The sequence below is a fragment of the Enhydra lutris genome, unplaced genomic scaffold (assembly GCF_002288905.1).
Source record: "Enhydra lutris kenyoni isolate GAN:26980312 unplaced genomic scaffold, ASM228890v2 scaffoldscaffold16, whole genome shotgun sequence".
Taxonomy (NCBI): domain Eukaryota; kingdom Metazoa; phylum Chordata; class Mammalia; order Carnivora; family Mustelidae; genus Enhydra; species Enhydra lutris.
Window position 1 is genome coordinate 29,622,325 of NW_019154100.1, and position 26,632 is coordinate 29,648,956.

At 47.6% G+C, this 26,632-nt stretch overlaps 2 protein-coding genes across 2 annotated transcripts in view; one reads left to right on the forward strand and one right to left on the reverse strand.

Annotated features, from left to right (window-relative positions):
• The window catches only part of LOC111147292 (WAS/WASL interacting protein family member 3), a 31,437-nt gene extending 16,261 nt beyond the window's left edge, over positions 1–15,176 (forward strand). The window contains exons 6-9 of the mRNA XM_022503249.1: positions 704–853; positions 1,836–1,937; positions 12,621–12,697; positions 14,398–15,176. Coding sequence (XP_022358957.1) covers positions 704–853; positions 1,836–1,937; positions 12,621–12,697; positions 14,398–14,421 — 353 coding nt within the window. The 3' untranslated portion in view covers positions 14,422–15,176. The remainder of the gene's footprint in view (positions 1–703; positions 854–1,835; positions 1,938–12,620; positions 12,698–14,397) is intronic.
• Positions 15,177–19,899: 4,723 nt separating this feature from the next.
• Positions 19,900–26,632, reverse strand: part of LOC111147272 (secernin 1) — a 38,092-nt gene continuing 31,359 nt past the window's right edge. Inside the window, exons 6-7 of the mRNA XM_022503216.1 lie at positions 25,997–26,177; positions 19,900–23,891 (exon numbers count right to left, since the gene is read on the reverse strand). Of these exons, the coding sequence (XP_022358924.1) occupies positions 23,733–23,891; positions 25,997–26,177 (340 nt within the window). The 3' untranslated portion in view covers positions 19,900–23,732. The remainder of the gene's footprint in view (positions 23,892–25,996; positions 26,178–26,632) is intronic.

A 26,632-nucleotide genomic window follows, 5' to 3' on the forward strand; every position in this document is an offset into this window, starting at 1 on the left:
AACTGACTGGTCACCACAAGGGCCAGCGTTCATGCCGGTGAGCTGCCCATGATTCTGAAGTGTTCACGGGGTGGTGAGAAGACAGTGCCTCAGATTCAGGCGGGCGAGGAGAGAGAAGAAAGTTGTCATTGTGGCCGTTTTGTGGTAGGTGGGGTGGATTTAGGCTGACTACAGGGAGAAGAGAGGGTCTGCAAGGCAGGGAAACCTCCCCCCCCAAGCAGAACCCTGGGGACAGGAGTCAGCCCACAGCCTGTTCGTCTCACCCCACCCCCCACACACACACTTCACCTACAGACGGCTCTTCCCTTTCTTCGGACTCTGCAGTGGTTCCCCTTCTTTGAGCTATGCCTTCTGATCCTGAAGGTGGCCGTCACCGTGCTTCTTGTCACAGCAGCTAACATTTACTGAACCCTGCTGCATGCCATTTGACTTCACTCATTCAGCCCTCTCAGCAGCCCCAAGGAGGCGTGTGTATTGTGATCCCCGTTTTACAGATGAGGACACAGAGGCACAAAGAGTTGTCATTACTCCAGCAGGAGAGCTGGAATGCAGTCCCAAGCAGCTTAGCCCCAGAGGCAGCCCTTTTAGTCACCAGATCCTGTGACATCCCGGGATCTCAGTACATTACCTCCCTCCCCCAGGAGGTTATAGCATCTGCTGTCCCTGGTCCTGTAACTGAATACACTGGCATCTTTTCTCTAAGGGACCAGCGGAGGGAAGCTAAATCCACCCCCAGCACCCCCTGCGAGATCACCCACCACAGAGCTTTCAAGCAGAAGCCAGCAGGCCCCAGCCTGGACCCCAGCACAGCAGCCGGGAGGTCAGCTGCGCAACGGAAGCCTGCATATCCTCGGTGAGTGGGGCCACCTTGTGCTGCGCTGGCTGCCGGTGTGGGAGTGGTTTCCCTCGGCCCTTGGAGGGAGTGTGCCAGCCCAGCATGTCAGGGGGCGTGCTTCACAAGAGCAGGGAGCTCCCCCCAGGGCAAAACAGCCAGCAAGTTGTGTTAAAGAAGATTTCTCTTGAGGCTTTCTGGGAGGCTCCAGAACTCATCCTCTAACTTTCTGATTGTGATGAGAAAGACGGAAGAAAACCAACATTCAAACTGTATGTGTGTGTGTCTTGTCTGTCTCCGTGGAGAAATCCATGCATATTGGATGACAATAGAAAGAATGGAGTGGTCTGGAAAAGGTGAAAGGATGAGTAGAAGGCCCACCAGACAGAGGGACTGTTAGGGCAAAAATACGGAGAGAGGAAGGAAAGTTCTCTAGGGTCATACCCAAAGCCTAGGTCACAAAGCAGGGACTCAACTAATAAAAGGGCCACAAGTCTCCTCTCTTCTTACAATCAGGAACTCAGGAAAAATCCTGTTTGCTTTGGGGAGTTCCAGGTCCCCCACTGGAAATAAGCCATGCTCCTTCCCACCAGCAAAGCTGAGGACTTTGAATCTACTCACCCCTCCCAAAAAAAGCCCTCACCAGGGTCTCAGGAGTAGCTGCAGGCCCCAGGCACTCTGCTGGTCCCTTGTTGCTGTCATGTTCCCCACCTCTGATTCTGGACCCTAGATAGCTCATGATTTCTCCCTTTAGAAGTTTCCTTAAGATATTGGTGAAAGCAAGGTGGGGTGGATGATCGGGAGAGTCTGTTGATTTCACTTTTCCTGATTCTCCTTGTCTGAGCTAAGCAGTAAAAATTGAGAGGTGATAGATGAGTATTCCTAAGGAGGAATGGCTCAACCGCTAAAGCCCTTGAGCTGGGCAGGCAAACCTGTGTGTTCCTGGAAATTTTCAAGTTCATCACAATAACGAGAGTAATTTTTCTATTTCCCACGTGTGCAGATGACTTTGAATCTAAATTCACGTTCCATACCATGGAAGACTTTCCTCCTCCAGATGAATATAAACCATGCCAGAAGATTTACCCCAGCAAGATCCCCAGAAGTAAGTACCACTTGGGAAGCCTGTTGGTTTTCCCTGACCCTCCAGAATTAAATGCTTAGTATGCATTGATGGGCCACAGGCTGCCTAAAGGATGATGTCATGATTTCACTGTACTACTGGGAGAATACAGTGCTATTCCTGCTTCTGGAAGGATCTGAACACTTACTTGTCCTGGCCCCAATGATTCTCTAGAAGTTTTTTACAGAACTCCAGAGTGAATTGTTTGGCTTTGGATTTGAGTGCCTGGATTTATCGCTTGTCCCTCCCCTCCCAGGGCTTTTGACAAAGGAGCTAACCACCCCAAGACAGCAGCAAAATGGGAGACAGGAGCTTCGTATTAATACCCAGAGAACATTCTAAATGAGTGTTCAGAATTCTGGCAGACTGTGAAATGAAGAATGTCCTTAGGTCAGTGGTTCTCAACCTTGAATACACATTAAAATGACCTACAGAGCTTTTAAAAATCCCAAAGGCCAGGCTGCACTGAGACCCACTAAATCAAACATGCAGGAGGGGACCCACGTGGCAGTATTTTTGAGAACTGCCAGGTGATCGCAGTGTCCAGCCAAGGACGAAAGTCTCAAGCTGATAAGAGTCTGACTTCTCCATATTTCATCATGTGGCCAGCCTCCAAGTAGAGGCCTTCACTCTGCTTACCTCCTTAGCCCCTTAAGAGTGGAAGAGGCAGAGGTTGGCGTATCCCTCAGGTCCAAAAGGGCAGGGAAGCAAGTACTTTAGGAAAACAGGAAGCAAAGAAAAGCAAAGTGGGGAGTGTTAAGCACACAGCGAAGCTGCCTATTAGTTCTGGTCCAGTGCTGAGCCAACGCAGTTGGGCAGGGCTGGTAAGAGGGGACAGAGACAACAGCATGGAGTAATAAGGAAGGCTATTTCCCGCGCTCCAACAGGAGTCAGGCCCCCGGTCTCAGACATCTGTGGACTAGCATGGAAGATCGTCTGGGTCCTGGGATAGCCCAAGACCATGAACTGGACTTTGGCGATGTCCCTCCTCCAGGGTTCACCCCCCTGCAGGCAGATCAGGGAGCATGCACCTGCTCCCTGCTCAGCTCACAGGTCCTCTTGGAATCAGCCTGGGCAGGTCTTTTTCTGCTGGGATTGTACATTTAGAGAGAAGTGACCTTGTGTGCTTTTTAAATAATGTGCAAACACTGCTACTATGAAAGACAGAGAGAGGAAGGGGAGAGGAGCAGCATGAGACGGAGGGCCAGAGATGGACTCCATATTGTCACACTCCTGCAAGGCTCATTCCTTTGCCTAAGCAGGTGTTTGTTAACTGGCCACGTTCATGCCACAAATCCCACAGTTCTCTGCTACACCCAGACAGTAACAGGTGAATATGACAACTGGCCCCTGGAGGCTTTTCGGTTACTGACCGCGACCCTAAACCAGAGGCCAGAAACGACATATTTGAAGCTCTGTGGGCCATTTGGTCTCAGTCACAACTACTCGGTTGCGCTGTTTTGACCAGAAAGGAGCCATTGACGATACAAAAATGATGGGCATGGCTGTCTTCCAGTAAAACTTTATTTACAAAAAACAGGTGCCTCGGGGTGCCTGGGTGGCTCAGTGGGTTAAAACCTCTGCCTTCAGCTCAGGTCATGATCCCAGAGTCCTGGGATTGAGCTCCATGGGGCTCTCTGCTCAGCGGGGAGCCTGCTTCCCCCCTCTCTCTCTGCCTGCCTCTCTGCCTACCTGTGATCTCTCTCTGTCAAATAAATAAATAAAATCTTTTAAAAAAACAAAAACCAAAAAACAGGAGCCTTCTAGATTTGGTCTGCTTGCCCTATTTTGCTAATCTTGGCACTAAACCATTCCAGAAAAGCAGATTCTCCAAAATCTCACTTCTTTTTCAGTACTGTGCTAGGCAGTCCTTCAACCTTCAGATGCGGTAAATTCTAAAGTTCGCTGCTTTTTGAGCCCACGGTGCCTGGTCCCTTCCCTGGGAATGGAAATGAGGCCATGCCTCGTACAGCTCGCCAGGAGGGCGCAGCTGGCTGTCTGTGCTGTCTTCCTCTCATCACAGAGAAATGGCCACATCAGGGGCTATATACACACAAAAATAACTGGATGCTCAGGAAAATGCAGTTTAAAGAAAAAGAAAGAAAAAGAAAACCTGCTAAGTGAACTGACATCCTACAGACCAGGAAGGGTATTTGCGATTTCAAAAATAAAATACAGCTTTAGAATAATGCAGCATTGGCAGACTCGAAATCCTCCTTTGGCTTCCGAGCACAATTACACTGGCATGTTCCTGCCCTCCCTGTGAACTGTAGGGTAGAACCTTGGTAATTCTATTAGTGTGAGTCTGATACAGTTCATGCCTGTCTGATTCCATTTCTTCTCACAGTTTTCCTCCTGCTCCCCACTGACCTGGTTCCCCGAGACTGGAGTTCATGATCTGGGAGACAGTATTGGTTCTGTGGGATGAGTGTGTTCTCACGCTGTCTCGTAGCAGTTCTGGCTTCGTCTCCAACTGCTTGCTCGCTTTCTCTCTCTGCTCCTGACACCCACACACAGCACACAAACACCCTTGTGCATGGCTTTTCCACTTGTCCTCTTCACTGTCTCCACCCTGCTCATATTAGTGGTTTTCTTTCTTTGATAGGATGATTTTACCTAATTTTTTAATTGTTTTAAAAATGTGTTATATTCCTCAATAAGTCAATTGTAGAATTACCATAGGATCCAGCAATTCCGCTCCTGGGTATACACCCAGAAGGATTGAAAACAGGGTTCAAACAAGAGTTCATTCACAGCAGCACTCTTGGCAATAGCCAAGAAGGTAGAAACATCCAGTGTCCATCCACTGATGAGTGAATAAACAAAACGTATAGCCATGCAATGGAATATTCTTTGACGATGAAAGGGGATGAGGTACAGATCTATGCTATGACATGGATGAACCTTGGAAATTCATGATGTGTGACCGAATGCAGACACAAAAGGTCACGTGTCATGATTCCAATTCCATGACGGAGCCAAAACGGGCAAATCCTTAGAGACAGAAAGTAGAGTTAGCTGTTGTCAGGGGCTGGGAGTATGAAGAATGAGGAGTAGCTCCTAGTGGGTACGGGCTTCTTTTTGGGGTGATGGATATGTTATGAAACTAGGCAGAGGTGATGGTTGCACAACACTGTGAATGTATTCAAGGTCATCGGTGGTAAATTTTATGTTATGTGCATTGTACTGCAATAAAGTAGGAGGGAACACCCTATCAGTAGGACTCTTGAGGAAAAATTGCATAGGTCACAAATATTTATTAACATAGTGATGATAGAAAGAGTGAAGTTATCATATTGACAGATAATTAACTGAGACCTCACTGGAGAGATTTAGATAAATGGTCCCCAGACACAGCCTCAAGAAATTCACATTTTGGTGAAGGAGAGACAGACACCCAAACATAACATCTCAGTCTGGTGTTCCCAGCAAAGCCATCCTGATCACAGTTCAGTGGGAAAGTGGCTGGCTAGAAATCTCTTTGCATCCCAACTCCTTTAAACATAGAATTTTGGGGGCGCCTGGGTGGCTCAGTGGGTTAAGCCTCTGCCTTCAGCTCAGGTCATGGTCTCAGGGTCCTGAGATCAAGCCCCACATTGGGCTCTCTGCTCTGCTTGGAGTCTGCTTCCCCCTCTCTCTGCCTGCTTCTCTGCCTACCTATGATCTCTCTCTTTCTGTCAAATAAATAATAAATAAAATCTAAAAAAATAATAAAAAACAAAATTTTTAATTGTGGTTTAAAAATGCATAACATGAAATTTTCCATCTTAACACTGTGTTAAGTGTACAGTTCAACAGTGTTAAGTACATTCACATTGTTGTGAGACCAATCTCCAGAACTCCTTTCATCCTGCAGAACGGAAGCTCCGTACCCATTAAACCCATGAAAATAGCACCCACCACTCTACTTCCTGGCTCTAAGAGTTTGACTTCTCTTGGTACCTCATATAAGTGGAATCATATACTATTTGACTTTTTGAGACTGGCCTTCTTTCATTTAGCCTGATGTCCTCAAGGTTACCCACTTTGTCAGAATTGTCTTCCTTTCTAAGGCTGAATACTCTTCTGTTGTCTGTATGTATGATGCTGCATTTATCTGTTCATCCGTTGGTGAACAGTTGGCTTGCTTCCACCTTTGGCTGCTGTGACTAATGCTGCTAGGAACATGGGTGTACAAGGATCTCTGACACTCATCCAGCTTTTAGTTCTGTTGGGTATAATATACCTAGAAATGGAATTCCTGGATCATACGATAATTCAATGTCTAATTATTTGAAGAACCACCATACTGTTTTCCATTTTACACTCCCACCAGTTGACATTCCCATCAGCAGCACATGAGGGTTTCTCCACATCATCACTAACATTGTTGTTCTCTGTTTTTTTTATAGTAACCATCCTATTGGTGTGCAGTAGTAGCTCATTGTAGTCCAATTCCTATTTTAAAATAGTTACCTTACACTTAGGGCAAAACTAGCCACCATTGTTTCCATTAGCGAAGAAACTTCTCCAGCAAGTGCTGCAGTCACTTTCACAGTATCGGGTGGTTCATGTCATGAAATCAAAGGAGGAGCTATCCCAAGCCTGAGAGACTCTATAGACACTGCCGGTCGCTGAGCATTTATCTCTGCCTCTTTGGAGGGCAGCAGGACAGGAAGGACCTCTGCCCTGTTCTTACCTTAGCTGTTCTCCTTCATAAGCTGTCTTCCAACACCCCACTCTCTTCCTGCTATTCCTGTCCTTCTAGAATATTCCTTTATTCCTCTGAAATGGCAAAAGGAGTGTCATGTCTATAAAACATCTCCCTTGACCTGCCCTGGCCCCTGGGCCACTTACCTGCTCCTCTCACAGCCAGTGCCGTGTCTGCTTCCTCTCTTCCTGTCCTCTGAGACATCTTCCACCCACCACGCCATGGAGAGAGCCCTTAACAAGGCCACCAGGGGATGCCATGTTGCCAAAGCTAGCAGTCAGAAGTGTTAGTTAAAATCCATTACTCCCTCCCATGAAGCACTTCTTTGCTTGGATTTTTGGACAGCCCTCTCCCTCCTCCTCCCATTTCGGGCTCACCACTCCTCCACTTTTTGTTACATCAAACCCTTTGGAGTCATCTTTGGCTTCTTTCTTTCTCTTCTGCTCCCACGTCCAAGTTACCAGAAAAATCTTGGGGCTCCTCCTGTGAAATGTATCCCCAGTCTTCTCTCTCTCTCAGCTCCTCTGCCACTCTCAACATGGCTGAAACCACCATCATTTCTCATCCGGAGGCTGCGGGAAACCTGCTGACAGGTTTCTCTGCTCCATACTAGCAGCCCCATGATTCGTCTAAAGCCCAAGTCCAGTCAGACCACCCTCTGCTCCAAATCCTCCACTGAGTTCCCGTCGCGCTCTGGGTCAATTAGAAATCCTCCCCCATGGCTCCTAAGACCTACCTGAAGTGCCCACACACCCAGCCCCACTCCCTACAAAACCTCATTTTGCCCCAACAGAACAGACCACCTACACCTTGTAGAACATTCCAAACACACTCCCACCTCTGGGCTCTGGGCTCTTTGCACTTGCTGTTCCTTCTGTGGGACACTTTCCCCAGATGTCCATGAGACTCACTCGCTGTGTCCTGTGGGTCTTTGGTCTGATGGCATTTTATCAGAAAGTTCTTCTCTGACCAGTCTTTATTGAGTAGCAGCCCTTCCTGCCGCATCACTTCTGTTCTCTACACTCTGCTTTCTCACTTCCTTTGAAGCATTTATCACTTCCTGACATATTATATATTCACCTGTGTCCTGTCTGTTTCCCCCAGTACAGTATAAGACCCAGAAGGGAAGGGATGACATCAATTTTTACGCACTGGGGTCTAACGCCAGCTCCCAGAATGGGGCCAGGCACACAGACACTTGATAAATACTTGTTGAATTAATAGACAAGAAAGTCGGGGTGCCTGGGTGGCTCAATCGGTTGAACGTCTGGCTCTTGATTTTGGTTCAAGTCAGGATCTTTGATCTGAGATTTGCACTAGGCCTGCTTGGAATTGCTTCTCTCTGTCTTCCTCTGCCCACCCCCCCAGCTCATGCACACGCATGTGCTCTCTCTCTAAAAAGAAAATTGATGAGACTGTCCATACATATATACATTGCAAAACCATTTACAGAATAAAAAACTGGAAAACAGCACAGATCTCCAACAATGGGGTTAAATACATTAAGGAGAGCCACAGGATAGAATCCCATGCTTTCCAAGGAGTGTTGTTGAATATTCAGTGACATGAGAAAATGCAAACACAACTTTGAGAAGTAAAAGCAAAACACCCAGCACACTAAAAGTACATAAAATAGAACTGAAATTTAATTTAAACAAGGAAATGACTTTGCAAATCTATATGGAGAGGGAAAGGGAAAGGTGTTGACCAAATAGAAAAGAGGCTAGAAGCACATCCATTGAAGTGAGCTCAATGGTAGAAGGCTGGGTGATTTTAATTTTCCTTAGGCTTCACGATTTTGTCCAAGTTTTCTGTAACAAATGCATATTACTTTTAATAATCATTAAAGCTAATTTTAAAATTCTAAAATTTCCAAATTACTGGGAGGGAGACTCTGGCCAGCGCCTGGTCTGAGTACTTGTGGAGGAGAAACGTGGCCCCGGGGTACACGGGGTGACCCTGCTGAGTTCTGTACAAGCGGGATGTGGTCTGGAAGGAGTGGTGAGCAAGGCTCATACCAGCCTCAACTGAGACATGACAGTCGGGGAGGAGAGGAAAGGCCAGATATGCACCTTCTAACATCTAGGTCTGACAGATGCTAGAATTATCATTTGCAGTGAAACCTGTCATTTCCTTTGGTTAGAGACTGTGAGAGGCCCCCAGGGTTAAAACGGAAGGGCTCTTTGAGGTCGTCCAGCCCATTTCTTTCATATACAGCTGAAGCAACGAGGGCAGAAATAGGATAGCCGCTCCTGGTCACAGCCAGTGGCAAAGATGGAGCTCGAGATGGTATTATACTAAGGGAAATAAGTCAGTCAGAGAAAGACAATTATCATATGGTTTCCCTGATATGTGAAATACAAGGAATAGTGTAGATCATAAGGGAAGGGAGGGAAAACTGTATGGGAAGAAATCAGAGAGGGAGACAAACCATGAGAGACTCTGGACTCTGGGAAACAAACCAAGGGCTGCAGAAGGGGACGTTGGAGGGTGGTGGGGTAACAGGGTGATGGGCATTAAGGAGGGCATGGGATGTCATGAGCACTGGGCACTCGCAGTTACATGAAACTGATGAATTATTGAACACTACGTCGGATGCTAATGATGTACTATATATTGGTTAATTGAATTTAGATTCAATTTAGATTCAAAAAAAGCTGGGGCTCTGGGCTAAGGTTCTCTGCTCCATGTCCAGTGCTCTGTGCACCCCACCTTGCTACCTCTCCACCCCGTGCCACGTAGCCCTTAGCTTGGAAAGACCATGCTGGCCCAGAGCTGCCGGTCAGATCTGCTTCTCCTAGGAGTCCAGTCTGTTCTAACCCAACTCCCTAGGCCACAGGGGTCACGCTGCAAGGCTGGCTCTCAGACCCAGCTTGAGCGGCTACCCACATCTGGGAATCCTCTCCGGCCCTTCTCCAGGTCCTGCAGTGTCTGTCCTCCTGTTGGTCGGCTGCAGAATGGATTTCTTTTTCTCTGATATGGAGTATCTCTGTGCCTGGATAAAGGCACAGACTGGCTTGGTTGACAAATGAGAAAAAATAAACCTGGAAGCCAGCTTGGCCCTCAGGCCTCTGTGCCTTCAGTCCTGGAACAGACTTTCTGCTCTAAGCCTTGCAGTTCAGAGAAGGCTTTCGTATCCGGCTGCTGTGCTCAGCACCGGGGCAGAGGGGCATCCGTGTGCCGGGAGGCCGCAGCTGGGGTCACTCGGGCTGCTCTGAGGGCCCTGGCACGTGGGGTCCGGTGGGGACGTAAATGGTATTTTGTAGTAGAAGTTGGTGTTCCCAAATTTTGAAAGCGTGTGTTTTAGTGAACTTGAAACACTCGTCTGTGAAAACACAGCCCTTATAAAGGACTTTTTAGCAGAAGAGCTCTCCTTTTTGAATCCTAGCAATCCTGTGTCATCTCAGAGCCATCTCAGAGCGGAAAAAAATACCCTAAGGCAGTATTTACATTAAAATGGGACACTTGGGTGGCTCAGTCAGTTAAGTGTCTGCCTTCGTTCGGCTCAGGTCATGATCTCAGGGTCCTGGGATCAAGTCCCACGTCAGGCTCCCTACTCAGTGGGGGAGTCTGCTTCTCCCTCTCCCTCTCCCACTGCCTCTGCTTGTGTTCCCTCTCTCTCAAATAAATAAATAAAATCTTGGGGCGCCTGGGTAGCTCAGTGGGTTAAAGCCTCTGCCTTCAGCTCAGGTCATGATCCCAAGGTCCTGGGGTCGAGCCCCACATTCGGCTTCCTGCTCAGCAGGGAGTCTGCTTCCCTTCCTCTCTCTCTGCCTGCCTCTTTGCCTACTTGTGATCTCTGTCTGTCAAATAAATAAATAAAATCTTTTAAAAAATATATTTTTAAAAAAGCACCCCGAGTAACCCTAACCCCTGGCCACACACTTCTAGCAGCAGTAAAGTTTCTTTTCTAGCAAGATGCAAAATTTTCCTTCCTGTTTTACGAAGAAATTGGTTCTCCTTTAGCTGTGCTATTGTTTCCAGTCGTATTTATGAAAACTAGCAGGCACCAGTTTCCTACAGAGAAACCTGTCTTATTGCCCAGTGGTTCTCCAAAGGGAGGATTTTGCCCCCCTGCGGGACACGTGGCACTGGCTGGAGACATTTTTTGTTGTTACAAATGCTCTGGGGGCTGGGGAAGGTCCTCCTGGCATCCAGGGATGCTGTCCCACAGGCTGTAGCACACAGCCAGCCCCCTAACCAAGAGTTATCCAGCCCACAAGGTCAGGAGAGCCAAGTTAAGAAACCCTGGCCTAGAGGAAGGCTTTTCTGTAGTAGGCTGAAGTTTCTTACATCGAAGAAGTAATTTCAAGGCCATACTGCCACATGGAATTAAATCAAGGGCTATATATCAGTGTCTTTTTACTTTTTTTTTTTTTTAAGATTTTATTTATTAATTTGGCAGAGAGAGAGAGCACAAGTGGGGTGAGGGATGGATGGAGAAGCAGGCTCCCCACTGAGCAGGGACTCGATCCCAGGCCCCCAGGATCATGACCTGAGCTGAAGGCAGACGGTTAACCACTTGAGCCACCCAGGCTCCCCAGTGTCTTACTTTTACCGTAGTTAATAAACTGACTAAAAAATCTACTCCTTATGTCCTTTGCCCAAAAATATCTTTATCCTAGAACAAATGCACTTATTGATTTAAAAAGTATTTTCATGAAAATTTCAGTGTCCATTGGATTAATGTTTTGTAAGTTGCAGAGACCCTTCTATGTGCTAGCTCACTTTAAAAACTAGATCTTACCTTAACAGATTCCTAAGATGACTTACATGTTCACTGTACAAAATATGTTTAAGAGATTTTTAAAAAGCAACAACAACAGTAAATCCAGGAGGAATCCATTCAATATACTATTTCCATCTTTTTAAGTATTTGAGGTCATCCTGCTTATACAATTTCTAGTCTGCTTTCTTTCTCCTCGATTTCAGACATCACCCTAAATTATTTTATTTCGTAAACATTCAAACGGCCACTTCATACGCCATCATACAGTTAGTGAACCCTGGAGTTCCTAAATAGATTTGTGGAACGTGGGGCATCATCACCTTTTCACCATTGTAAATGATCTGAGATGAATAGTTCTGCTTTTCACAGTGCTCTGTAAGGAACACAGCAACCTGGAGTGTCTGGAGGGCTTTGGGATGTGGTTATTTAATTCCCCGTCCGGGACAGAGGCAGAACGGAAAAGCCTTGTACTGTGTGCCGCAGAGAAAGAGCCACAAGGGATGCCATTTGGAGCATGGAACTCACAGGGAACGTTCTGGAATGGCTGGGAATGTGGAGTTAAACCTGGGCTAGACCAACCAAACCACACAGACGCATATACACACATATAAGTAAATACCAAAAAGAAAAAAAAAAAATCTGGAGGGATAAACAGCAAGCTTCTTTGAGTAGTGGGGACTCTGGGATAGAAACAGGGATTAGGCAAAGAAGAGGCATTTGAGGTTGCTCAGGTGTTTTATTCCCTATTGTCTTCCTCTATATTCTTTGACCCCTTCATTATGAGAATATATTTATATGAAACTTGTGTGATATTTAAGCAAAATACATTTTAGAGAATGAGCTCAAGAAAGAATCCAAGCTCCTGGAAGAAAGCATGATTTATTCAGCATACAATTACCTTTTATTCCCTTCTTTAGCCAACCCTAGCACGGCGCTTGGCACACAGTGTGTACTGGACAAATGAGCGATTCTGGAGATGGTGGCTTGTTCTGAGCTAAGAAGCTGTCACGTGCATGTAGGCGACAGGCCTTTATAACAACCTGTTCCCCTTCCAGCAGGCTGGACGAGATGCTTTTGCATCCAGGCTGGGCCATGGAAGCAGTGGGTGGAAACACTCAGCCTAGGGCGGGGAGGAGCCTGGAGGTTTCAGGCTGACCGGCTCCTGGTACCCTTGGTCCCTCTGCTGTTGCTCTGAGCGCCAGCAGAGTCTGAATTTCTCAGCGAAGATCTTTCCTGTTTCTTTCAGGCCACACGCCTGGTCCCTGGCTGCACACGGAGGCCACAGGGCAGAGCTCGGATGACATCAAAGGCAGAAATTCTCAGGTAACACCTCCTTGGGTCTCTGAACGTAAAAGCAGGAGTTCTCCTCAGGGAGCCCAGAAATGCCGAGAGTGTGCTTTGTCCCTAAAGCTTAACATGCTTTGCACAGATTCTTTTGTCCTCGGGGAAAGCCGTTTGGTGTACCTTTGTTTCCAGCTAGAATGAAATGCATACAGTTTCAAACTCTGAAGAGGGAAAGGGGGGTTTCCCCAGAATCCCCCCACCTCCAGAACCAAGGCTGGCCACCCAGAAGCCCTTTGGAGCCCTTCCTTAGCGGTCACCCCACTCCCTCCCCGCTCCCTCTTCCATGGCTGGGGAGGCCGGATCAGATACTACTCTGCGATGCGCACCAAGCGTGATTCAGGGTTCTGTCTGTGGAGTACAGGGTATCTCACGGCCCCTGTGGGGGGTTTTTCTCCCATCGACGTGATCATTTCCTTTGGCCAAATGTAGTCACAATTCAAGTCCTGGTGGCTAGAGGAAGCTGGGAGGGGAACCAGACGGGTTCTTGTGGGATAAGACAGTCTGTGAAAAAATGTCCTCCTTCTCACACAAAGCAGCTTGGACAGACTGTCTCCTAACCCCGGGCCGAGATGACATCTGGTCACGACAGGATCTCATCTTTAAAGGCCCTTAGTTGGGGCACCTGGGTGGCTTAGTGGGTTAAAGCCTCTGCCTTCCACTCAGGTCATGATCCCGGGGTCCTGGGATCTAGCCCCGTATCTGGCTCTCCGCTCGGCAGGGAGCCTGCTTCCTCCTCTCTCTGCCTGCCTCTCTGCCTACTTGTGATCTCTGTCAAATAAATAAATAAAATCTTTTAAAAAAATAAATAAAGGCCCTTAGTTGTACCCTGGCCTCCTCCTGTTTCAGAGTTCTGTGTAGCAAGGGGGGTGGCCTGCCATTCAGCTGGGTCCTCCTGCAGCCCCCTGGAACAGCACAGCAAGGGATGTGAGAAGGGGACAAGGCCCTGGACATGGGGATGAGTTCCTTGCGGGAGGACAAGCACCACCTTTTCTAACCACAGCTGAGCTAAGAATTGTGATAATCACTCAGACAATCAAAGGCTCAAAATGGCTGTCTGATTGCAGTTAAGGGAGAAATAGATAAGCACAGGGCAAAAGAAAACAGGGAGACTATACACAGAATTAACAGGCATCCGCTCGGGGAGATAGTAGTCACGTCAGCGAGACAAAAAGCAGTCACCCAGAGAGCTCACAGGGTTCTAGACATCGTAAACTGCCCCCCAGGGGGCACTCTTCTTTTATGGTGGAGAGACCCAAGTGATCTGTGCATGGGTGGGAGTCCTGGGCTGGAAATCTGAAGGCCTGGGGCCCTTTGTCTTTACCTTTGCCTTGTCTTGGGATCTCCAGCAAGTTCTTAGTTTTTCTTGAGTTTCTGTCACATGCTGGTGTTTGGTCTTATATCTGTTTCCAAGATGGCGGTACGTCTTGAGACGCCATCAACTCTTTGTCCCATTTTATCCCTTTCCCACCCACAAACCCCTGGGTCAAAATCAGCTCCTTGCATCTGACGGGACCCTCAAACCCTGGCAGCCTCGTATGAATGCAGGAAGGCTGTGGTGCCCAGCCCCAGGGGTGTGTGTGTGTGTGTGTGTGTGTGTGTGTGTGTGTGTGTGTGTGTGTGTGTGTGTGTGTGTGTGGAGTCTTCCAGATCCCCCTCATAATGTTCCTGTCTTTCCACAGTTATCACTAAAGACACTCCGGTGAGAAGACAGAGGAAGCCAATGTCCCGTGAGCCGCCTGGGGGTCCACATCGCCAGATGGGCTTCCCTGGAGAACGTGTCTGGCCTCGCCATACTTAAGTTGCAATTCATTTAACATGCAAGCTCTGAGTGGAGCATTTATTTATTGTAAATACGTGGTTTGCACAGGCTTTAAATCAGTATGACAGCTCTTATTTGCATAATTAAAAAAAACACACCCATATTATGTTTCTCAATTTTCCAAGGATGCATCTTGGCATTCATCCATCATACCGATAGCGCCCTGTCCCCGCCCCATGGTGTCCATTCCGTGACTGTAAATGATGTGTTTGGCCTGGCCCTTCCTAGATTCTGAACCATTTTTAGAAGATTCCCTCGTTTGCAAGTAGTCCCAAAGTCATAGTCCCCACAGCGGCTTCTTATCGGCCTAATTCTATATTCTCCTCACACACACACTGCAAAATCAAACCCAGTAATGCCTTATAAACGTTGCAGCTCAGAGAGAGCAGTGTGTCCCCCCACCCAGATAAGGCCACACAGCCTCCGGTGAACGAGATGCCATGTCTCGCTTCCGTTTTGCAGTACAGGGATTTTTTTTTCTGCCTCATGTAAATATGACCCAAAAGAAAGGCAAGAGTGGGCTTGGCCCCTCCGATGCCAAGCACAGTGCCCTTTTGTAACAGAAAGCTCCTACAAGTAGCCAACGCCCTTCCTGTTTACAGTGCCCCCGGTGCCCACGTGCCCCTGGCTTTCCTCATGTCCCGCCTAAGTTCCCAACTCCTTCCTGGCTTCCAGGGTAAGGCGAGATTCATGAGATTTAGGGTTTTTTTTTTTTCTGCAAGTTAGAAACCTATGTAACTCATTATTATAGTCAATTACATATTCTATCTCAGAGATGGTTGTTTATTTTTTTCTCCCCAAGAATGGGATTTTCATGGAAACTAGGACATGAGGAAGTGTAGACAAAAGCCTCTTGGCCAAGTATCTGCCTCACTGACCTGGTGCCTCACTCCTGTGCATAGGAAGCCTGGCAGCCCCCACTAGGCAAACGCAGCTCCCTTCCGAACTAAAGAGGGCCTGATGGGTCTGAGAGCTCCCCCTGCCCTGTGGGGGGCGCACTTCTCTGTCGGGGAGAAGTGCCCAAGGCCGGCCACCCCTGAATATGGAACTGGTCGGGAAGGGCTCTGGCTGCTGTTCTCACACCCTTTTTCTGGAGCTGGCAAGGAAATGGAAGTGTGTGTTTGCTTGCACCTGACCCCAGATGCTCCCTGTCCTTGGAGGGGAAGCTGTAAGAGGGGAAGGAGAGAAAATAGAAGGAAACAGACTGACCCCAGGTCTGTGCTCAAAATAGGTGGAGATTAAAGGAAAAGGGGGGGCGGGTGCGGAAAGAGCAGTGGAAAAACAAGTGTCCTTTGGAACAACCCACTCATGTGCTCAGACCTGAAGGACACCGTGCCCAGACCAAGCCATCCAGAACAGGTAGCCGTTTAGCAGGGTTTGGGCAAATGTGACTGCATACACTTAACTGTTGTCTAAAGACTAAGATGGCATCCTTCATTGTTGTGCTTTCTCATTCCAGAGAGGAGCATCTGAGCAAGGTCAAGTGCCCTTCTCTGGGGAATCAGTCATGCCAAATTGTCACTGCTAACTCAATTGGAAAAGAAGCTTTTGCAGGTCAGCAGCTCTGGGCACAGCTGATTGGTTTTATTGGTTCTGGAAGGTTTCCAAAAGGTCGGGATTTCTTTATTATAACGGGATCCGCTCCATCTCCCTCCCAGCTGTAGGAAAATAATTACAAGGGTTTTAATTATCATGATGAAGAAGGCCCAAGACAAAGGCAAGTCCACCTTCCGAGGAGACTGGCTGCCCCATGAGATGTTTATGCATTCACGTTCCACACCCCTGGGATAGAAGTTAAAAACAAAACCTATCAAGGACAGAGGGAAGGGAGGGGCAGAAACCAGAAATTGCAGCTTTAGGGAGAAATCTCAGGAATCTGGCCTCCCATCTCTCCTCGAGACCTGTCACTGAATTCAGTGCGTGCAGTGCCTGCTGCTGGCAGGACAGACCTCAAGCCCCTTGACCATAAACTCACGCAGAGCCAACAAGTTCCAGAGCTCTTGCCACACTCCAGTGTTCTCACTGACCCCGTCGTCTGTGGCTCCCCCATGTTTCATATGTATTTTATATTTATTGATGTGCCCTCTGCAGACTCCTTTCTTTGTATCTAATAAACTTTAATAAGTGGAAATGCTTCTGCCATGTCCTTGCTAAAACCCATCGAGGGTCACGAGTACTGACCTAAGCCAACCATTTTTCAGGGTTAGAAGGGCTTCTAAGAAGGATGGGACACGGGGGCCCCTGGGTGACTCGGTTAAGCATCTGCTTTCGGCTCGGGTCATGATCCCAGGGTCCTGGGATGGAGCCCCACATCAGTCTCCCTGCTCAGCAGGGAGTCTGCTTTTCCCTCTGCCCTTCCCACTCTCTCTGTCAAATAAAATAAAATCTTAAAAAAAAAAAAAAAAAAAAAAGGATGGGACATGAAGGGTACTCACACAGAACCCAATGCCGGCTGTGACACACTGTGTTTGAAATGAGGCCTTTCTTTTCTGAGCTGACATTTCTAACTAACCTGTATAATGTTTTCCAAGTTTTGGGGCCCCTGAGTGGCTCAGATGGTTAAGCATCTGCCTTCCACTCAGGTCATGATCCCAGGGTCCTGGGATCAAGCCCCACATCGGGCTCTCTGCTCAGTGGGGAGTCTGCTTCACCTTCTCCCTCTCCTCTCCCTGCTCCTGCTCTCTTACTCCCTCAAATAAATAAATCTTTAAAAATAATAATAATATATTCCTAGTTTTTGTAGCTAAACTGAACTGATGGGTATTGAGGGAAATCCAAGGGAAAATATGTCTGAAATGCATTTTCTTAAAAAAAAATAGGTAACACTATATTGTTTTATTCATAGAAAACGGGCAGAGTATTGCTTATAGAATGCCTCTAATTTGTGTTAAAATGGAACAGCTTTTGATCTAAAGTGCACTGAGCACCTGCCCCAACTTAGCAAACCCCTCAAAACATCTGTATGAGGCAGTATCCTCAATCTCCATTCTAGTATTTTCAGGTGGCCTCTTTGGTACGTGGTGCAGGGGAGATGACGTTCACCTGCTAGGTAAGCTGGCTTAGAGTCAAACAGATCTATTTGGCCTCTTACAAGTTTGGGGATGTAAACTACATAACCAGTGTGTGCCTCAGTTTCCTCATGTGTAAAACAGGGACACAAATATGGATCTAAGCATGTAGTGGTCAAGATGCAGTAACATAAGACCTAAAGAAGCCCTTCACTCTTGGGTCCCAACAGATGCAGGGATGAGCGCACCCCGCACTCTAGGGTACAAGTTTGCTCATTTCAGCTGAGTCCCAGACAGCTCACCAGGCTGTACCCTGGCATTCCACTTCAACTGTTACAGAGCGGCTCAGAGCACCCCCCACTGGCTCTGCTGCTGGACAGCAAAGAGAAAACAGTAATTAAAATTCATAGACGTTCCAGATATAAGTCTCATCTAGAAACTCATTTCAAAGTTCGCTGCCACACGCTGCCTCCTAATGAGTGAAGGACCTGACCAGTTTTATCTGCCGCTTTTATTAGCAGAGGTAGAGAGAAGCTCTTTCCCTACCAAAAGGGCCATTCTGAGTGGAAAAGAAAAGCAGTGGCCCAAGATAATCCATGAAGGGGGTAATGAAGGTCAAAGCCATGGACTACGGAGGTGAAGGAACCATACTTTTAGGAACTGCTGATGGAGTGACGTGGGGCAGAGGTGGCAGCTACAAGGGTGAGGGAAGCAGCTCCGTGAGCAGGGCTGTACCTATGACTTGCAGGAGTGAGTTCCAAATTCTCACACCAGGCCCCAGGGATTTGCACATCCTTCGCAAAGCTGCTCTGTTACAGGTTGGATTATGTCTTCCAAAAACTCGTATGTGGAAGTCCTAAACCCACATCTCAGAGTGTAACTTTCTTTGGGAATAAAGTTGTTGAAGATGTAATTGGTTAAGGGGAGGCCATATGCAGTGGGGTGGGCCCTAATACAGTTGGCCTGGTGTCCTTGTAAGAAGGGAGATTTGGACAGACACAGTGACATTATGTGAAGATGAAGACAGATTCTCCCCCACAGCCCTCAGAGGGACCCAACATCGCGGACACCTTGTTTTTGGACTTCTCGCCTCCAGAACTGTGAGACGATCCATTCCTGGGGTTTGAGCCAAGCACTCTGTGGTATTTGATGACAGCAGCCCTAGCAAACGAACATGTGGTCACTGTGGAGCTTTGTGGGAGAATGTTATGTTTCTGAAAAAAGAGTTGGAAATAAGGTTTAAAGAGCTAGCCGTTCCTGGTCATGTAAATGGGGCGGTTGTCTTCTCTGACCTTGACATGAGTCACTTGTACCAAGGACAAAGTCCTATCTTCATGAACAAGATAGTCAGTTGCCTTTTGCCTGTCACCATGGAGACCGAATCATGGAAGCAGTGTGGCATTTCTAGGTCATGGGAGTGGGAACAGCTACGCTTTCTCTTCAGTGAAGTTAGTTAGTGGCAGTGCCATGGCTTTCACATAAAGATGCTTGGCATAGATGGCACTGATGTTCTGACAATCGGGACTTCTGTTTCTAGTGTGGTTTCTGTTTGTGGTATAAGATGCTTGACATAAATCCACCATCATGACCATGTTCAGTGTTGTTACGTACCTTCACATGATTGTGCAGCCAAGCTCCAGAATTCTTTTATCAGCTTGCAAAACTGAAACACTCTACCGCCTTGACAACAACTCCTCATTCCCCATTCTCCCAGCCCCTGGCAACCACCATTCCACTTTCCGGGGTTCTATGAGCTTAACTACTCTTGGGACCTCATGTAAGTGGGATCAGACAATATTTGCCTTCTGGATCCTGGCTTATTTCCCTCAGAATAACATCAGTGGACACTTGGGTTGCTTCCACCTTTTGGCTATTGAGAATAATGTTGATATGAACAGGGGTGTACAAACATCTCTGAGGCCTTTCAGTTCTTTTGGGCATCTACTCAGAAGCAGAATTTCTGGCTTATATGCTAATTCTATCTTTTCAACTGTTGTGAGGCACGGCCATACTGTTTTCCATATCAGCTGCGCCATTTTCCACTCCCACCAACACAGTACAAAGGCTCCAGTGTCTCCACAGCCTCGCCGACACTGGTTATTTTCTGCTTTTTTGATAGTAACCATCCCGATGGGTGTGAAGTGGTCTCTCAGTGTGCTTTGGTATTTATTTTTAAGAGTGACTTATCCACAGAATGGTACACCATGTTGGAAACGCTGAGCTGATTGGGTTTTCTGAAGATGCCAGTCAGAAAAATATATTCCCCTTTGTACATTTTCTATTTTGTGACTGATGTCCACATTTATCACATTTATTCATGAAACACAAGGATATTCATTTGAGTGTTTTTTTGTTTTTTTTTTTTATTGTATGCTTGATGTATTCAGAGACAATTCCAAGGGCAAGCACTGGATAGGGAAGTTATCTGGTTCATAGGTGTTTGTACAAAAGGCTGTTAAGACTACATGGTCAGTTCCCACTGCAGGAAACACAAAGATTTTTCTTTTTTTATTATTCCCTGCCAATAGCATTTTCCAGCTCACACATTTAACTTCTCACAACATGATTGCAAACATGTACATATTCATTCCCATGAGAAATCTGCATGTGACATTTCGGAATGTTTGAAGTCAGTCTGATAAAGCACACTTGACACAAGCCATAGGAGGAGAGCTGGGACTTGGGACTGTGCAGGATGAAATGTCACAGCCACGGGGATGCACAGGGTGGTGCTGGGATAGCACGTGCATGTGACCCACCACTCCTCCCCCTCCATACAAGAATAGTCATCTGGGGGGGGGGAGTCTCCCCACCCTCCTTCTTCCATGTGCTTCCTTCCTAAGGCTGAGAGCTCAGCCGAAGACCTCCCTTACAAATGACCTGACTGTTCTTTAGCTGAGAATGCAGTTCATGGTTTCCTAGCAGGCACATTGGTCCCACCTGGTTTCCCTGCTGGGCCAGCCAGGGTGGTAACACCTGTACCAATGCGGGATGATGTAAGTTAGGGAGCAAAGTGGTTTGCCTGGTTGGCAATTATTTTTTTTACCTAATGATTCACCCAATAGTGAAGGAACTTCACTGCTAATATCTAATATGCATATACCTGCTCTGTTAACTTGTAAGAAAGACTCTTCTTAATGGTAACACTGTGTCTTATGTTACTGGGCACTAAGGAATCACTGTAATTTCAAGTACATCCTTATTCTACCTGGAATTCCAAACCAGCCTCCCAAGAATTAAGAGTACTATTCTGCTTTGCTAATTTACTTTTACTGTAGCCTCTTTCCCCTCAAGGGGATAAGGGGTGTCTTCATCTATGGTAAATCCCATCTACTAGACAAGACGAAATAGCTTATGTTTGGTTATGGGGCATGGGAATAGGGGAAAAATTCCATCGTGGCCATGTCCTCTTTCTGCACAAAGCATGCACAGCTCCCCCAGCCAAGTCTTAATGGATACACACATGGTATTTCAGGAAGCTATTTACACACTGACCTTTAAACATTTCTTTCATAGTTCATCTTGAATATTCATTTCCCCACACTGCCTTTAGAAAAGCAATCCCTGGTCAAGAAATCATCCACGTAGTGATAAGCATTTTTCAAAAGCAGAGTCTGTTAGGAGCATTTAAAAAGAAACATCTCACCAACAGCCCGCCCAAAATTCAACAACATATTTTAAGCAGTTAACCTAAGTAGGTAAAAGTCACAAAAAGTGAGTCCAGGCGCATCAGTAGACTCCTAACTCTCTTCTTGTCTTTCCCCACAACCCCCCAGGCACAAAGATTCGTCCACTGCTATTACTGGGGGTTTGACTGTACACAGGTCCCCTCAGTGCCAGAGGGAAGCATCCCAGCCCCATTTAACTTCTGCCAGGCTGTGCCATGGTGGGCTGCCACGCCCCCTGGTGGTAAGACAGGAGCATCACAATTGTGACATACAGTGTTAGCTAAGACAATTCTCATTTTGGGTTGGCCCTTCTTTGAGATGCTGGCCAAATGTCCCCTAACAGAAGTAGCCATTGTATTTCCCACTTCACAGCGGCTAGGCATAGGCTGGATGGGTTATCCATGACCTTTGCAAAGCCCATAATAAGGGAAGCAGGCCTCTGTGTAATGCAGTCTCACTAGACTTCTTTTGGTAAAACCCTGAATCACGGTGGGTATCTCTGATCTGATAAAGTGTTTCTATAACAGCTGGAGGTGAAACCATGTGGTGAAATTTTACGGTGGCTTTTCTTAAATAGCCACTAAGCAGGGGGACTTAAGAGAGGCAAGGTACCTGTCACCCTTCCTCCCCCGCCAAGCCTCACCCTCCCCTGCCTTAGCATCCGTAAACAGATGCACTGAGGGTGGCCGCTCCCTCTAAGAGGAGACCCTGCATTCATCGACAGGGAAAGCCCTGGATGAGATTCAGCTACCACAAGCCACCATGAACGGCTGTGTTAACTCTCTCAGCCCAAACATCCTCCCCACCTCCTACCACTCATTGTTTACGATTTTACAACCAGAATTCACACAACTGCTGGACCAAAAGCTCGTGGTGCTCTGACACCCACACTCTTCAAGGGAAGTTGGTAGCCTAAGATGTGTTCTGATAAGACCCGTGGCCCTCTGTGCCCACATCTGTGTGTGAGACCACGTCCCTTCCAGCCCACACAGCCTGCCATGCACCGTGGTCAGCTCAGAGTCACTAACCCTAGGTCACTTTGAAGAGTACAAACACTCTCAGTATTTCCACTTGCCAATTCCTACCAGTAACGAAGTGTGAATGGGCCCCACTGGCATGGGGGAGGCCGGAGTAAAGGAACTGCTGTCCTTCCACTAGTGGCTACACCTGCTTCCCCATCTATCCATCATCTCTGCCCCCCAAGCATCTCACAGCGCTTGAGAGTATCAATGGCCAGAGCGAAGTCCCCCCACCCCGCACTTGCCCACTTCCGCTACCTTCCGAGAGCAGCTGTAAGGACTAGTGGGAAGGGCCAGAGAGAGCCAGCTGCATCCTACGTGGCTTTGTGGGCTAGAGCGAGCTGGGCAGGAAGGCTGGGGGTTGGATCGCTACCCTGTGGCGAAATGCTTCTGCAACCATCTGTCACCTCCTTGCCCTCTGTCTTCCCAGTGCAGAGCCCATCTGGTCCTCCTCACACGCTCTTCTTCTATGCTCTGGTGGTAAGTCAAATCCTCTGCGTGAACGCGACGATGGAAACAAATCAGTTTAATTCAAGTCTCTGCAGAGATAATGTTGTCGCTGCTCAGATTCCAGCTACTTTAACTGAAATCTAGACAGTCAAGAGTTTCTCCTTTTCTTTCCCTCGCCAGCTGGGGAAATCCACAGCTTTGTGGGGTGGAACTAAGCCATGGGGCCACTGAATTAATCCTGAAGTAGATGGTCATCCTCGGGCCCGAAATCACTGCACCCAAAGCCACATCCAAGGGGTGGGCACGCCGCTGGGCAGGGAGAGCCACGTGGTGATGTGGGGTATGCCACCATGCGGCTGCCTCAGAGTCTCTCCCGTGGGCACTCCTGACTCCACTAACTAGCTGTCCCGCACACACGGGCTGTCTGCGGGTGCCCCGCACACAAGCATGGTGTAGACTCTAGTACGATCCCGGGAATCAGGATGAGCTGGGACCCCAGAAGGGCTCCCTTTGTTCCTCCCCAGTGGTTTGGTCCCTCAGCAGACACATGTGGGGACACTCTGCATGACAGGCATGCACTCATGTGACGGGAAGCCTGGAAGCTTCTCCCTCAAGCACACACAGAAGAGCCCTGTGCCTTCTGTCAACCTGGAAGAAACCAGTACTGAAAGGAAGAATAAGACTTCAAAAGATTTTGCTTTTCCCGCACACTTAAGCGCTGTGCAGCCCCCTCCCGAGGCCCGATGAACCCTCGTCCTCCATGAGAAGGTTAATGTGTCCACTGTCACTGAGAGGCAATGAGAGCGGCTGGAAGTGCACAAGCAGTCATACAGTCGGACGACAGGCAAATGGAGATGCGTTACATTGCAAAAGAAGGGAAGCTACGTGGTAGGAGAAGGGGTCACTGCTGAGCTTCAGGGCGGAACACAAGAGTGTGACTTTAACACATCTGAACTTTCTCATTTTACTCACACAGGAGAGTGGTTTGTTTTGCTGGTAATTTAGTAAGGTGGGAACATTTAAATAAGAAGGGGAAAGGGAAAGCTTACTTCACTTAAAGAACTTAATCTCCGTGTCAACACAGTCATAGAAAAGATCCCCCACTTCGGTGGGGTCCAGGGGGTCAGAGCCGGTCAGGATTTCTTCCATGGCCTCCAGGCCTTGCTTCTCTAGTTCCAGCATGGTCTTTCTCAGTTGGCGACCTTGCTCCTGAGGAAGGACAGAAACAGCGCGGGTCACTACAGTGGACAAGAAAGCCTCCCAGAGGCCCACCCACCCCGTTCAATCTGTTTCCCCACAACTGCTACAGGGACCATTCTAGAATGCCAGGGTGGTTATGATACTTCCCCGCTTGGCATCCTTAACTCCTCGCTGCCTTCAGGACAAAATCCAGACTCTCAGGAGACGCTCAGGAAAGGCCTTTTGTAACATCATAGCTCTCACTTGCCTCCCTCCTGCCATGGCCCCCATGTCTCTCTTCCCTTCAGCCAGACGGAATTAACTATGTTCTTCCAACCCATGACACTCTACTCTGCTCTTCCTCAGAACTTGGTCAACTTGTACCCATCTCCAGGCCTCTCTGAACCTTTCCTCTGGGCTCTCTGTCAATGCCTTTACTCAGCCATGATTGTTCTTTTCCTGTCTTGTTAGGTCTGTCGACTTGCCTGCATGCTCCATTAGCCCACGATCTCCTGGGAGTGAGAACTGAGCTCATCACTATGCTCCACTGCCTGGGACACAGTAGACATTCCCAAGAGCCGTTTGTAGAATGAATAAATGGATCAGCGAACAAACATGTTCCACACATCCCAACTTACTTTCATTCTGAGGTGAGGAGATCTCTTCTTCCACTCACTCACGGCGGATGACCGTGAGAAGCTTTCATGGGCCTAATTTGTCCCAGAATGGAGAAGCTGCTGTCACCACCCATCTACCACTTCCTAACAAGGCTTTGACACAAACCAGTGGTCATTTCTCAATGTCAAAGCCCACCCAACCTCATCGGTCTCAACTCTTTGATATTTTGCGCAGACTAGCTCAAACACACAGCACTTTTTCCCTCTGCCTTCCAGTTGCCAAACATCCACAAAACCATGCACCAAGTGGCATTTTTATTGGGGGCTTGCTGTCCTCCACCTAGAAAACATGCACAGTCGGGAAGCGAGGTGGACCGCCCTGAGCAAAACCCAGCGCAGCGTGGTGGCCGCGCTCATGCTTCCGGGGACACGTTCCGCAGGGAAGGCAGATGTGAAAACACCGTGACTTTCACACATCCAAATGGTTGTTTCTGTGGCACGGAAAAGCAAATTCTAGGAGTAGCAAGGCTGCCCTTCTCTGAGATTCTTTCTGGATTCCACTGGATTTACTGTTGATGTTGCCCTTCCTTCTATGCTTTTCACAGAGTCCACCAAGCTAGGAAGGAGAAAATAAGCTCCCCCAGTCCACACAAATGCAGGCACCCATTCGTCCACAAGGTGTCCCTTTCTTCAGGACAATCTGGACCTATTCTAAGTTGTTAAATACATGCGTGGGAGGCCAGTGGGCATTTAACGACCATGTTCCTTCCCCTCCCCTTCAGCAAAACAGAGGCTTGGGTTTTATACGTGATCTGTCACTAACGGCTGCGGTGGGCAAATACAGAGTGTGTGTCTTGTTTGAATTGATGTCTTGTGACTTCATTTACCAAAGCTTGGGCCAGGATGGGTGTGGGAAGCTGCACAAGGAAGAATAACTTTTTTTAAAAACTCGGAATTTGGGAATCTTTTTTTAAAACTTTTTAAAATTATAGTAAAATATACATAACTTACAATTTTCTGTTTTAGCCATGTTTAAGTGTACAAGGTCAGTGGCATAAGGACATTCGCACTGTTGAACACCCATGACCACCATCAATTTCCAGAAGTTTTTCAGAGTTACTTTTTTTTTAAACAACATATGACTGTACCTTTAAGTAAAGTTTTGCCATCTTGTACAACTCTGTACCCCCAAAAGTATAGAAAGATTTTTAGACAGCAGAAAAGCAGTTATCCCTACTAGAACCACATGTTTCTGTTATTCCTAGGTAAACAGTAAATGAAAGAGGGATATCCCAAGCCCACTGAGTTCTGGAACAACATCAGAAGTAAAAGCTTTGTTTTATTTGGATTCAAGAGACTGGCTGGAAAAATTAACAGCAGCCTTCTAGGAAGGGCCTTGGGTACCTGGATTTCTGAAAGGCAAGCTGGTGAGGAGGAAAGTGATGAGTTCCATAACTGCTCCCCTGTCTCCCATTTTGCAGACCACGCCCCCCTCCACAGGCTTGGCGCCAGGCTCACCTGGTCACTTTCGATGACAGCACGTGCCCACTCATGGGCCTTGTACAGCTCATGCCGGCGGTCTGGCTTCTCTAGGAACCGAGGCTCCTTTTTGGCAGGGTCATTGTCCCCAAAACAAGGAGACCGTGCTTTGGGGACAAGTTTCACATCATCAACAAAGATGAAAGGCTTGAATATGGACCTGGAGAGAAAGGAGAGGTGCTTCAGCCAAACTGAGCGTGAGGCTTGAGGACACAGACCATCCCTGCGCTCAACAAACACTGCCTGAGCCAGCTCGTGGCGGGTGGCGGGTGGGTGCCAAGACAGAGACACCACTGCATATTTTAGTAAATGTTTTAGTAAAACTGTCATTTACCAGCTGCAAATTCTCCTATTAACAGCAAGGAGACATCAAAACAGACTTGCTTTGTTCTGGGAAAACCATCTGAGAGGCCCCTTTTAGTTATGTAAAGCAAGGCAAACAGACACATAGTGTCCAGAGGAAAGGGTGCCATGGGCCATCTATCGGCACTGGGAGAGGTCTGCCTTTCTCTACCACAGCTTGCTGAAAGTGGCCTCCTGGAAAGGAAGGGTCTGAAAACCCATCTTTTTTTTTTTTTAAGGTTCTACCTATTGGCAGATGACACAAAGGTTCCC